The sequence below is a fragment of the Propithecus coquereli genome, unplaced genomic scaffold (assembly GCF_000956105.1).
Source record: "Propithecus coquereli isolate 6110/MARCELLA unplaced genomic scaffold, Pcoq_1.0 Scaffold139, whole genome shotgun sequence".
Classification (NCBI taxonomy): domain Eukaryota; kingdom Metazoa; phylum Chordata; class Mammalia; order Primates; family Indriidae; genus Propithecus; species Propithecus coquereli.
Window position 1 is genome coordinate 3771229 of NW_012138191.1, and position 14523 is coordinate 3785751.

At 43.0% G+C, this 14523-nt stretch overlaps 1 protein-coding gene across 1 annotated transcript; it reads right to left on the minus strand.

Moving 5' to 3' along the window:
* Window positions 1-1676: 1676 nt before the first annotated feature.
* On the minus strand, window positions 1677-13845 carry CHGB (chromogranin B). The gene is made up of 5 exons (XM_012639287.1): window positions 13472-13845; window positions 9288-9334; window positions 8289-8382; window positions 2954-4716; window positions 1677-2064 (listed from the first exon to the last, which is right to left on the minus strand). Exons 1-5 carry the CDS (start codon window positions 13518-13520, stop codon window positions 1987-1989), a joined length of 2031 nt encoding a protein of 676 aa, XP_012494741.1. The 5' UTR covers window positions 13521-13845; the 3' UTR covers window positions 1677-1986.
* Between the last annotated feature and the right edge of the window lie 678 nt (window positions 13846-14523).

Sequence of the window (14523 nt, forward strand, 5' to 3'; positions counted from 1 at the left end):
CTTCGAGAAGCATGTGCCCAGGTTTGGAACAATTTGCCATCAAATTCATAGCACTGATGGGCTTGCCTCCCATAGGATGAAGCCACAACTCTCCTGGAAAAGTATGTCACAGAAGGTTAATCTGAAAAGAATCTGGTTAAATTAGCATGGGCAATCCCTGACTTAGCCAAAAAGAGGAGAGCGAGAACTTCTTGGATGGGTATAAGTCATATGTGATCCCCAGACTTATTTTTGCCACTCTTGATGCTCAGGACACACCACCCAAAAATATGCCTGCGGGAGACCAGACTGTGCCACCCCAAAAATATACTTCTTTGGTATATTTTGAGCTGGTTATGCTGAGAAAGTGCAGACACAGGAATAGTTCTGAGCATCTGTCCTTCTTAAAGGAAATTTACATCTATAAAGGAAATCTATGTTAGTAAAGTATCTGTACAAGGAAGAGGGCTGCTTTTATTAATACCTGCTTTTTAAAAATAACTTTAATTACCTGAGAGACTTTATCTGCATAACAGGACAACCTTTATTCACCGCACAGTTCCTCCCTTCACCCTCGCATGACTTGTGCTGCCACCAGAAGCTCTAAACCCCTAGAAGGGGTGGGGAACCTGTGGCCTTGGGGCCACATGTGGCCCTCTAGGTCCCCAAGTGCAGCCCCTCAACCGAATGCAAACTTAAGAATTTGTCCTGTAAAATTTGGATTCAGTTAAAAGACCATACTTAAGGATCCAGAAGGCCACAGTTTCCCCACCCCACTGGCCCCTCTTTGAGTCTCATATTTTGTGAAACTCCCAGACCTATGGACATAATTAAAATGGATTTTCTCTTGTTAATCTGTATACTGTCAATGTATTCCATAAACTCAATTATTAAACCTTCAGAGAGTAGAAAGTTTTACTCTCTCCTACTCCAGCCCCTCCGGCCCAGGAGAATAGCTCTTCACCTCAACTGTCAAAACTGTAGAAATCAACCAAGTAGAAGCCACCAAGGGTGAAGAATAAAATGGCAGGTAAAAGAAGGGAGATGGGGAATTGTCCAAGTGTCTTGCTGTAAGAAGCTGCAGAGATAATTATGGCAGCAGTTACATTTCCTATGCCACTGCCCTATGTCAGGCACTACTCTGAGTGTTTTGCACAAACTTGTATCATCCTTGTAATAACCCGGTGAGACAGGTATCTTTATTTTGTTGACAAATCTGAAGTTCAGAGAGGGAAAGTAACTTGCCCAAAGTCACACAGCTACTTAGTAACAGAGTCTGAAATCAGATAGGCCCTAAGGGACCAGGGATCTGTCTAGATAGGCCAGATATTCTGACTCCCACTCCAGAATTCTTCCCATTATGCAGGCTTTCTTCTCAGCCCTGAAAAATGGTCCTTGGCTGGCTACCAGGCTCTCCAGATAATAGGATTTTTAAAATAATCTTATGATGGTTTTTGAAACAACTTCTTCAAGCCCATTTAATCTCTCTCTGCCCCGGGGGAACAGATGTCTTTTCCTAATCTCTTTCTCTTTATAGCCAGCACATTCTTTCACTTCAAAAGGTTCGCTTTTTTATTCCATTATGTATCCAAAGACCAACAAATCCTAGTGCCATTTTTCACAATTTACTTCAAAGAATGGATTTGAAAAATCACACTCCTCCCTATTAGTCCAAAGGAAGCTGAGGACAATGATGCTTTTGGTCTCAGGTGAATCTTTTATTATTTCAAACTGAGACAAACATATTTTTCAAAGACAGTAGCACAGTCATTGTCACAAGCATGTTAATATGTCTATTTTGCAAGAAAGAATATACTACAAGTCATGCTATTCATATTTTCAATAGCGTTCTGGCAAAAAATAAAGACATTTCCAATTGTGGCAAACATGTAATGAATAATGAATTCTACTTTCTGCCTTTGGGTAAATAAATGGTGTCTTTCGGTGAAGTAGTGGAAAATAGACGTGAGGGCTGCTTCTTAAAACTGCCCGTTGCTCCAACAGCCATTAGCCCCTTTTGCTGAACTTCTCAGCTATTTTCTGCAGTTCCAAATCCATTGCAGCCAAGTTTTCAAGTTCTTTTTCCTGGAAAATATAGAAAAGTGAAACCATGAGGTCCCAAATCAATTTGTTTTGCTGTCATGTAAGAGAGTATGAATGAAAAGGGGAATTTTAGTATGTTAGAAGCTACGCGAGTCAACCTACATCAGTGGTTCTCAAAGTGTGGTCCCCTGGCCAGTAGCATCAGCATCACCAGCATCACCAAGGAACTTTTTGGAAATGCAGATTCTTGGACCCATCCAGAACTTACTGAATCAGAAACTCTGGGAGGAACTAGGAATCCCTCATGATTCTGATGCACATTCAACTTTGAGAAGAAGTGCCAACTTACATAATCAATATTAGGGAAAAACATTGTGTGGGTAGGTACAGCTCCAATAATGTTACCAGATGTAAATACCTGATTGTACTAGAGCATGAACCAATGATAGCAAACTAAATAGCAAAGCAACTGATTTCTGCATCACCTATTCTCCGTACCCTGGGTGATAGTGATGAACAGTCAAACAACCAAGGGGCAGACACCACAACAGTAGTTGTCAGTCTGGGCTGAACATTGCAGTCACCTGGGAGCTTTAAAATGTCCTGATGCCCAGGCAGCACCCAGAACCAATGAGACGGACTCTCTGAGGGTGGGTCCCAGGCCAGTAACTTTCAAGCTGTCCAGGCGATTCCAAGGTGCAGCCGGGGTGGAGAAGCCCTGCATCAGAAGAACGTGGACCAGGATGTGGACACCGGCTAGATGGCAGGTGGAAATCGGTCCCAGAGGTGGTATCTACTCTGTTACTAGGGCACTTTTCTCATGGGGATTAATTCCCACCAATTTCTCCCCATTAATATCAGATAGTCTTGAACACAACATACTAACGTTGACCATAGGAAGTTAATTTTAAACAAAAGCCCCACATCATACCTCTTCCTCTGTCATAACTCTCTGGTCAGCCCTGTCCTTTTCATTTTCTGCCTCGTGGCGCGGGCTCATTGGCTCCTCAGAATCGTAGAAATCTGGAAATTCGGCTGACTTCTTCCTGTAGTGAAGGAGCTGGTCCAGTTCAGCCACTCTGTCATACTGTCTTTTCAGATCCAGCTTGGGGGCCCTGGCGAGGTTTCTCTTCTCATAGCCCCAATTCACATCCTCTGAGAAGGGCTTTTTCTCCCACCAGTCGTAGTTATATTCTGGTAAGAAACTCTTCTCATTCAAGGTCAGCCCATTTTCCTCTTCATCCTCGAGAAAATTGTCAGCCATGTTGTCTTTTCTCTCAAAATGGCTGCTCTTCCACTGGAGAGGGTCATAGTATGGGTTGAACAGCTCCCCTAATCGCTTCCTCTTCTCAGCGGTGTAACGGGGGCCATATTGTCTGTCTTGAAGCCTAGTTTCCTCCCTATTTTCTTTAGTGTCTTGCAGGTCTTCCTGCTGCTGCCATCTCCCTTGAGCTCCTTCCTCACCGTAGTTGAAGTAAGGTCTGTCCAGCTCTTTCCACTCACCTGGTGGGCGTCTCCTTGCCTTGTCCAGCTGGCTTTCTTGAGCATGGGGGTATCCCTCACCCAAGAGCCTTTTCTCTTCTCTGGTGTCAGGTGTGGAATAGGCACCTGGCTCCCCACCCCTGGCTCTCTGATGGTGTCCTTTTCCCCCTTCACGGCCGTTCTCTTCCTCATTTTCTTCACTGTATTCATACGCCATGTTGTCAAGCTCTGAGCTGGGACGGTCCCTCTTGTCCTCCTCGTCCCGACTCTCCTCACCATGAGGCCTTGGAGCCCTGTACACCTCACTTCCTCTGCCTCCATATCGTCCCCACTCCAGGTCCTCGGGGACCTGGACACCCAGATGACTCCTTGCTTCTTCCGCATATTCTGGTTCTTCTTCTGAAGCCCTAGAATGGGTTGAAGGGTGGTCCCTCTTTTCCCCTAAACGGGTCACGCCCACGTTTGACTCCTCAGGTTCCTCCAAGGGGTGTCCCCTTTCCTTGGAGGGAGGATTCGCTTCTTGAGAGGACCTGTCGGGTCTGCTCCTCCCATGGTGGTGTCTGGGCCTCGTGCGTCGTTTGGCCACCTCAGACATAGCGTCTTCCTCACTTTCCTCAGACTCCTCCTGGCTTTGGGGTTGGCTCTTAGACTCTTGAGGGTGTTTCTCCTGACTCCTTGTCTCCTCTCCACTCTCCTGGCTACTCTTTTCCCGGCTGTGTGTCTTCTCAGAGCGCCTGGCAGAGTGTGTATCGGATCTGGCCACCAACTCCTCTTTATTCTTTGCTGAAGCCTGGTTTCTTTTGTTGACAAATGAGTTTTGTGTCTCTCCTGGCTCTTCAAGGTGTTTCTCTTTGCTGCCATCTTCCCCGTGCTCCACTTTCTCATAGTTATCTCCCTCCACCTCCTCCCTGTCCTCTCCCTTGCTCTCCTCAGGATCGTGTGTCTTTGCTTCTTTGGAGATTTGACGGTCAGAGGCGTAAAGGCTCCCCTGGGGCTCGCTTGCTCCCTCTCGGCTGTGCCCACCTCCCTCTGTCCATGTCTCTGTGTCTGCCTGTGTCAGGCCTTGGGTGTCCTCCTCTCCTGGGGCTCCTGTCTCCTCCTTGCTGGAGGGCCTGTGGGCTTCCGAGGCATCAACTGGATCTCTTAACAATCTTACTTCAAACTTTGTGTTTTCATTTTCACTTTCGTCTTTGTCTTTGATCTCTTTTCCACCTATAATGAAAATATAAGAGTAGGTAAAAGTTCAGAATTGCCTGGGGTTCAATAAGCACCAGCCTTGGTAATCACGACAAATCCTGAGGACACTGAAAATTGCTCAAATTATTATTTATTTATTTATTTCTGAGACAGGATCTTGCTCTGTCGCCCAGGCTGGAGTACAGTGGTGCAATCACAGCTCACTGTAGCCTCAAACTCCTGGGCTCAAGCAATCCTCCCGACTCAGCCTCCCAAGTAGCTGAGACTACAGTCACACACCACCATACCCAGCTATTTATTTTATTTTTGTATACATGGGGGTCTCACCATGTTGCCTAGGTTGGTCTTGAATTCCTAGCCTCAAGCGATCCTCCCTCCTCAGCCTCCTAAAGTGCTGGGGTTAGAGGAATGACCCGCCATGCCCCACCTTGAATAATTTTTTAAGTTAATGAAGAATACACTCAGATGCCTTTCAAAAGCAAATACTATGAAAGCTCCTTGGCTGTGTTTAAATCAAATAATAAACTCTCCATGTTTTTATGTTTTCATAATACTCAACCAGCATCTCTCATTGATATTATCAATAGTCAAATTGATATCCAGATATATAGATTTATGAAATATTAGAATTTTGAACCAGAAGAAATCTTAGAATTCATCCAGTCTAGACTCCTCTTTTTGCAGATATTGAGGACATCAAGACTCAGACTGGTATAATTTGGGACCATTCTTACTATATTTACTCTAAGTAGGGCTTAAAAAGTTAGCATTATGTGAATGGCTATAACTATAATCCAGCTAAATAAAGTTAAATAGCCAAAATGGGAAATACCAAGATTCAACGGAGGATTTACACATTTTAATTATTAGTTTATATCAGACTTTTATTATCCAATCAACTGTGAAGACTCAATATAGCAGTAAGTTACAATATAACTTAGTAATTGGTAATAAGAAGGATGTATATTTCTTCCCTGAGAAAACTACACAGCAGTGGAAAGGGCCATTTCTTTCTTCACTCAGGTCCTGTCCACTCAACATGTTCTCAGATGTTGAGGATAAACTTCACTATGCAGAATTATATTTGTGTTTCATGAGTCAGCAGTAGATGGTATAACTGATATTTCAACTGAATGCTGTTCTCTCCCATCTTTTCCAAACATCAAGAATTCTTTTACTAAATCCTCCTTAACTCAAGGGCATCCCATGAACAGACATATGCAGTTAACACTGTCTCAGTTGTTAGCTGGGAGGGCTTGGATTTCAATTTATGTCATTGATTTCAGACAGAATGACTGAAGCCAAGGCCACTGACAGCTCTGGGTCTACACTGCAGGAGCCACTAGGCCTTTGTGGCTACTGAGTACTTGAAATGTGCCTGGTCCAAACTGAGACATGCTATGCATGTCAGACACACACCAGATTTCTAATACTTCCTATGGAAAAAAGAATGTAAAATACCTCGATAATTTTTTATATCCATTACATATATGTTGAAAGGATAATATTTTGGATGTATTGGATAATACATATTTCAAATAGCTTGGCTATATAGAAATTATAAATTAGATAAAATAGATTAGATAAAAATAAAATATATTATTGAAATGAATTTCACCTGTCTCTTTTTACTTTTTAACTGTGGCTACTAGAACATTTGAAACTATGTTTATGGCTCACGTCATAGTTCTACTGAATGGCACTGATGAATCATTTCGAACTGATATTTGAAAAATGGAAAAAATTGATCTGCTTTGTAAAAATGTCCAAGAAATAGTAGACTGTGTGTCTCTGTTTAAAGCCCAGCCTGGCATGATAATAATATTCTCATGTTTATGAGGCAAAGGAAATGTCCCTGACCTTTCACACCCAGACACCCAAGGCCTGGCCCATCTGTCACCAGTCCCTTTGCCTTTTAAGAGCCAGGGGTGGTGTGTGCAGCATTGAGGCAGAGCTGGCCAAGTGGGCATAGGTAAGCAGGGGGGGTTTGAGCAGTGCTACTGACTAAATGGTTGTGTGTCCTCCAAATTCACATGTTGAAGTGCCAATCCCTAATGTGATGGTATGTGGAGGTGGGGCCTTTGGGAGGTAATTAGGTCATGAGGGTGGAGCCCTTGTAATGAGATTAGTGCCCTAATAAGAAGAGCCGTGAGGGAGAAAGATAATCTTCCTCTTCACCAGGTAAGGACACTGTGAAAAGGTGGCTGTCTACAAGCCAGGATGTGGACCCTCACCAGACACTTTGATCTTGGACTTCCAGCCTCTACCCCTGTGAAAAATAAATGTTGGTTCTTTAAGCCTCCCAGTCTGTGGTATTTGTTACAGCAGCCTGAACTAACAGGGGCAGGTACTTACGTCATTCTGAGAGTTAGCTCAAATATTGCTGACCAGACAAGATCTCAGCCTCCAGGCACAGAGGCTATGCTGCCTCTTTCGTACTGCCTGCTGGTTTGTAGGGTCTTAAGTGTCAGGACCAGAAGTATTTTTAATTTCTCCCAGTTGAAAATATACTGCCTGTAGCAGCTTGTACCTGAGGATTGGCCCTTCCTCCTAAATTTAGCTTTAAGCTCCTGCAGGTGAGATTGGAAGAGGGCTGTGATTAGCAGTCATTGCCAATCTGTAAAACCAAGCTGTGAAACTCACTCTTACTTTCAAACAAAAAGGAGAAATGCACCTGTCATACTGCAAGTATGATCAGATCAACCCTGGTCAAAGAGGTTCTTTTACTTATTAAGAAATTGGACTATGTATTGCCTAAGATCTCTTGAAGCCATATAATAACAGTTCTTCACTATTCCCCAAATACCCATTTGCTCGGTGAGTGTATGCTGACTCAGAGACATGCAGGAGAGAGTGGGCGTGGAGAGGGGCTTGGGGTGGGACAGGCTGTATAAAGGAATTCACCACCCATTGACCAAAAGCTTCACCAGTCTTCTGATTAGCTTAGGACACATCCCCAAGGGAAAGAAAACTAGGATAGGGTATAAGCTGCAAACCAGTAGCCCAGAGGTGAGTTCTGTTTGCCTAAACAGAATTTTTAGTAAATTTGAATTCAGAGACACTACTTAAATACCAGGTGATGTCACTTAAAAATCAAAATTTTAACTTGTTTTTTCTAAAAAAAAAAAACCCAAGATCTGATAACAGAGTCTGTATTTCTCCACAATAGGACTAGAGCTGAGAAATATCTGCTTTCCCTCAGAAGGGGCATGTGCCCTCCAGTTTGTGAGTCACTTCCTGTCCTGCCTGACTCCTTCATGTTATCTGTCTGTCTAGTTCTGGCTGGTGTTTGAGGCTGCTTAAACCTTCTCTGTCTCTGCATTCTATCACCCTCTGAGTATAATGTTTGCAAGGTCCTTATAGGCATGGGTCATTTGATTTTTACCAGTTCCCCTGGGGCTCTCTCGACAGACATCAAAAGACCCCAGGGCACAGTCAGTAAGGGTGCAGAGGCTAGAGTTGCTATGCCACAGACTAAGGGCTGAGCATCGGATCTTGCTAGGCAGGCAGAGACAACTTCTCCTAAGCAATCTTAGGAAAAGAATCTCTGCAGTGACAAAAACCTGCCTGCAGTGTGGGACACTTACTTTTCTTCAGGATTTGTCGGCACTCAGGGGTGATGGGTGGAGTGTTGGACTTCGACAGGGCATTTGAGAGGACCTCGATGATGCAGCGAGTCACCTGGGGGAGAAACCAGAAGGCAGATTGGAAAAACTGGTGTCACTGGGATGACAGATTACTCAACCCAGAGACACTGTCAAGGGAGGCTTGACTATGTGACCTGTACTGATGCAGGATCCCTAGGGCAGAGATACAGATTTACAGACTGTAATGAAACTCCCAAGACTCCACACGGAACAATGCAAGAAGGCGGTGAGTTGAGATTACCCTGAGAAGGGAAATAAACACCCATTTCTTTTTTTTTTATTTTATTTATTTATTTTATTTTATTTTTTTTTTATTTCAGCATGTTATGGGGATACAGATAATTAGGTTACGTATGATGTCCTTACCCTCCCTTCCCCCCAAGTCCAAGCTTCAAGTGTGTCCATTACCCCAGGGGTGCGCATCGTACTCATTGTTTGTGCATATGCCCATTCCCTCCTCCCCCTTCCCCCCTCCCCTTGCCCAACACCTAATACATGTTATTCTTATATGTGCACTTAGATGTTGATCAGCTAATACCAGTTTGATGGTGAGTACATGTGGTGCTTGTTTTTCCATTCTTGGGATACCTCACTTAGTAGAATGCGTTCCAGCTCTATCCAGGAGTATACAAGAGGTGCTATATCCACTTCTGAACCAGTCAGAAGGAAAATGCTGTGACAACACAGCTACCCTCAGGGGTGCTAAACTATCCAGGAAGGATGTAGGAGCTCAGCCCATGAGGGGTATCCATTGCCCCCATGCTCTCAGGGATGAAAACCTGGCTTTGTCGGACCATGTTGTGTTTTTCCGTTTGTGTGTGTGTGTGTGTGTGCGCGCGTGCACATGTGCGTGTGTGTGTTTGGTTTGGGATGACAGAAAGTAGGAGAATCTTGAGTCTAGATACAAGTCTACATTCAAAAATTAACATTTTAACTTACCATTTCTTCATTGTGTTTCCTGGTATCCACTGGCGTGGAACTGACAGCTTTGAAGGAGAAAAAGAATAGGAAATGGCTTGAGTTGGTGTTTGGAAGCTGTGCAAACCCAAACTCACAAAATCCCCCCACATTGGGTGGAGAGAGGGGCAGAATCAGCTCTGCAGAGTGGAGATATTGGGGGACGATTGCCACAGAGGCCACAATTATCCCAATTTCATGTACACACACATGCACACACATGTACTCATGTACACACACGTACACAGTTGTTGTCACCTAGCAATGTCTTAAGTATATTTGGAAACAAATGTCATCTTATATCCAGTATAAATTAAATCCAGACCACAGACAAGGAGGGCTTCTGGGGTCCTGGTAATGTTCCATTGATTGATCTGGATGCTGGTTACACAGGTGTGCTCATTAAACTGCATACTCATGATCTCTGCAGTGTTCTATGTATCGTACTTCAATAAAAAGTTTAAAAAAACTAAGTGTAAATAGAACCAGAGTGTCCTCCTCACGCCTTCTCTTCTGCCTACCCCCAAATGGGCAAAGATCTGTGGCTCCCTCTGCTTATCCCTGTTCCCAAGAAAATTTCCTCTCTAGACTCACTTCCTTTACAAAAACATGGTTATGACTCTCTTCCATAATTAATTATCAATACCTCATTTTTACCCCCAAGGCCTTTACCTGAACGAGCTTGCTCATGCGTCTGTATCAATGTTGTGTTTCCCTCCCCATGTAAAGAACACGGGAGGTATCCAGTTCTCCCAGTGCAGCATCGAGTCCATAAAGTCATATGCAAATTGGTGTTTAACAATTGCTTTATGAGAATACTTTAAAAGGAAAAAAATTAATTTATTTAAATCAAATTTTATGAGATTCTGCTGTTTTAAAGCAGCGGTTAAAGTAGCTTTGTCCTCTTAGAAAATGCTTCAGATAATTTTAATTTTCCAGTGCCATGTCTTTCTCTTTCTAGGCTGCTTCGATTCTCTTATTTTTCACTTTTGCTTCGTTCTGTCTGAGCCCTTTCCTTTAGAACAGCCCAAAGCATTTACATACAAGTCTACCTCTACAATTCTCCCGGCAGTCCCTGGAGTAGACAACTGCTATTATGGCAGGAGAAACTCATTGCAGAATATTATTCTTGGTCCTTGAGATAAGACAAGAGCTGGCTGGGGCAAAAGCAAGATCCCCCAGAGATTAGACATAGAAGCTACTCTTGTGCAGTTCATTTATGAATAGCAACATGATCTTCCCTCCAACAATGCTTTGCTCTCCAAGCCTCTTTAAACATCCCTTACCCCCAATCAATTACATATCATAGGGCTCAACCTAGGAATAAGACACCTGTTTCATTTACTCACTTCGCTAAATTTTCCTTTTCAAAACATGGCCTGGAATCTATTTCCATTGTTTCAGGAGGCACAAAGTTATCCAGCCCATTTAGAATGATTTAAATGTTTGAGAAATGGCTAACAAGCTATGAAGACCCCACGTTCTTCCTAAAATGCAGGCCAGACAAAATCTGGGTGGCCCACTTTTGGTATCCAAGGTCCGATATGCTGGGCTGTTCTTTTATACCTCAAATAGCTGTTATTTGAGAACACACCCACTTTGGCACTTTCTCTTTCCAGCTGAAATCTGTAAAATCCTCTGGACAGAAATAACTATAAGAGAATTACTCCCCTAATAAACCAGAAATTTCCTTTTAAAAATCCAGCTTTACTAAACCTTCTTTGGTAATACAGTTTCTTGCCAATACTTTTCTCTTTTTTTCACAAATATAAAATGGATGCTTTTATTAACTATTTGTATTGTCAATGTATTAAATAGTTATTAGGTTTGAGGGCATAGAAAGTTTTCTTTTATTACAGTAGACAATTTGTAGCTTACCTTTGTTATTACAGAACAGTCCTATTTCTCTGATTGGGGCTCTTCAGACCTCCTTTTGGTGGAAAGGAACTAGGGTCTGCTTGTGAAAGTACATTATACATCTTGGTGAGACATCTAAGTGCCACTGTATTTCTTCCAATAGAATGCGTGACAGCAAAGTAATAGCCAAAGGCATATTGACTCCCCTAAAGTAGTCAGATCAGTCACATTCAGGGGGCACAAAAGAAAATCTAATGCTCACGTTAAAAGTGAAGTAATCAAATGGTAGAAAAATTATCAAATAATATGTTACATCTGAGAATAACTTCTAAATTATTAATATCTCATAAGACTATTGAAGTTTGATCCCAGATTTAACATATAGTTGTAAAATAAGTTAAGTAAGCTCTTCTGAATGCAGAAACCATCTTACCTAGAATAATATGGATAGCATGTGACTACTTCACTCATATTAATTTTTAGAGTGCATAGTAGCTACCACAAAGTGTTGCATATCTCCCTCCAGAACCTCTTAAGGGTAAGAAATGAACTAGATGGTTTCTTAAGGTTTCTCCTAGCCCTGCAATTTTGCAGATAACAAACTCTACTTGAAAGCTATCATATCTTATTGCCAGGGGCTGGGAGTAGGTGGGAATGGAGAATTGACTGCTAACGGGTATGGGGTATCTTTCTGGGGTGATAAAAATGTTCTGAAATCTGATAGTGGTGATCGTTACACAACCTGTGAATATACTAAAAAACCACTGAATCCAACCACTTTAAAAGGGTGGGTTTTATGGTATGTGAATTATAGCTGAAAAAAAAATTTTTGAATAGTATCATGGGCCCATTTAGCTGCTGTTAAAATACGAACCTTTATTAAAATATTCTGTAACATAAGAGATCTGTATTTTATCACAATAGTTAAATAAGTCCTACAGTGCCACTGTTTTGTGGTCTACAGCACAATGTACAGTACAGCTTTAGCCTTTTAAGCAATTCTTTTCCGAAAGTATTCTGGCCAGAAATAATTCTAACCTATTCATTTAGTTTCTTTAATAAAATTAAGAACATTTATCAGCAATTTGTAAGAATGGCAAGAATTTTAGAAAATTCTGAATGTATATAGCTTGCAATAAAAATAGATTACCACTGGCTTTCATTTTGTCTCTCTCTACGTTTTGGATCCAGTACTTGCTGTCAATAAAAGCTTCATATTCATGGATGGCACTATCTCGATTCTTGTTAGGAATCTCAATCTCAGATATGAACAATTTTCTGAAGGCCATTAAAATAGCCAAAGAAAACCTCTAGTTTAATTTTGTGGTAGTATACTTACTACTCAATAGTCTCAATATTGATAGTGACTTCAACACACACACACACACACACACACACACACGCACAAATTTTTCAAATCTTCAGAGATGATTTCTTTGACATTCAGAGTAGTTTGAAAGATTAATCTTATAATCTTCCACACATAAAGAGAAACTCTCAAATATCTACTAATTAAAATTTCATCCTCCTAAATTGACTGAAACATTTTTTTTTTACTACTCCAAAGATAATTCTGTGGTTTTTTAATACTAGTTATTTTCCTGGAGTACAAAAGTCAAAATATCTACTGCAGTTCCCATTCATAACTTAAAAATGAATTAATTTGAGCATGAAATTACCTTTCTCTAGAGTTGGAAATACAAAACACAGAAACATATTATATTAAACCTGTACACACATATATATGAGCACACATACATATATTATATATGAACATGTTAAGAAAAAAATATATACATATGGGAGTGACTTTTATTTCATCATGTTTACATAATAAAGGAAATTATGCAGATGCCAACTAATATCATACTACATGTCTTCCTGCCTCCCTGGAGTCACTTGGCTTTAAAAAGCCAAACAGATACAGAATTAGACTACAACAGGGTCTCTCTAGATGGGCAGCGAGAGCGTCGCATCTTAGAATTGAGCACAAAATGTGGGGTTTCCATGGAAGTGTGGCACATTTTCTTTCTATCTGCAGAAAAATTCAGATATGAAAAGACTGAAATTCTCCTGATTGGGGTAGGAAGCCCTCTGGCTTTTTCCAAGTCAAACAGGGGCGGTGGGGGATGGAGTTGAAAGGAAAGACCCAGGGAAGAGAAGACATGAAGAACCTCAAGCCAGAGAGAAGCCTTCCACTCAACCCTCCCTCTCTCCCAGTATCCGCCGGCCCAGGCGGTGCCAGGAGCTGCGGGAAGACCGAGGCTGGCGCTGTCCGCGGTGCTGAACAGCTCGCCGCGCCCACTCACCGGCCAGCGCCACGGCTCCCAGGAGGCTGAGAAGCGCGGCGGGCTGCATGGCCCCTTCGCCTGAGCCTGCGCGTGGAAGAGGACGGCGGCTGGACCCGCAGGCGAGGTGCCCGAGGATGGCGAGATGGAGATGCTCGGGAACCAGCGTGCGTCCCGGTCCCCGCGGTGTGGCGCGGTTGGCGCAGGCCCCTCTCTTTTAAAGGGCAAGCGGGGGCCGCAGGGCCGGGAGGGGCGGACAGCCAGGAGGGGGCGCCCCCTAGCTCAGCTCTGACGTCACGAAGCGCCCCCCGCCCCCAACACACACACACACCTCCCCGGCGGCAACGCAAACAGGCGGAAATTTACGCCAGTCCAGGCGCCTGGGTGTGCAGGGTTCTGGAGCAGGGGGTTGGGAGTAAGGCGGGCAAAAGCGTGGGAAGGGAGAGGGGAGACTGTGCACATCTGAGACAGGGGAAGAGGCGGGAGGTCCTGCTCAGACTGCCCGAGGTTGCTCCCCATCTCCCCCGCACACACCTCCAAATCTAAAAACGTGTTTGAGGCTGCGCGTATATGCGTATGGTTCTGCTGAGTGTGTGCATGAATAAGTCTGTTTGTGTCTCCACCACCTAGCTGAAGAAGAGACTCCTGCTAACAAGAGAGGACTAAACGGTCGGTGAGGGAAAGTGGAAAAGAGACTGATGGCTTTAAAAATAAAAGGTGCAGCCAGAGAATATGGGACCTGCTGTTCCTTCTAATTTTTGGTCCTTAAGCTATCTACGTAGCCATGATTCTGTCTACTATTCATGACTCTCTCTCTCCCCCGCCCCTCTCTGAATACATAACATAATCAGACTGTACAAAGGGGCTTACTATAAAAAAAGTCTCCCTTCCACCTCTACCTCTGCTTCTCAAATTCCCCAGTTCCTCTCTGCAGTCAACAGGACTTAACCACTTTCTGTGATTTAGGCTTAATTTATTTTGGTACATATGCAGCTGCATCTTCTTTTGAATGGCTACACTGTATTACATTAAATGGATACAATAGAATTTATTTAACCAGTCCCCTTTCTGAT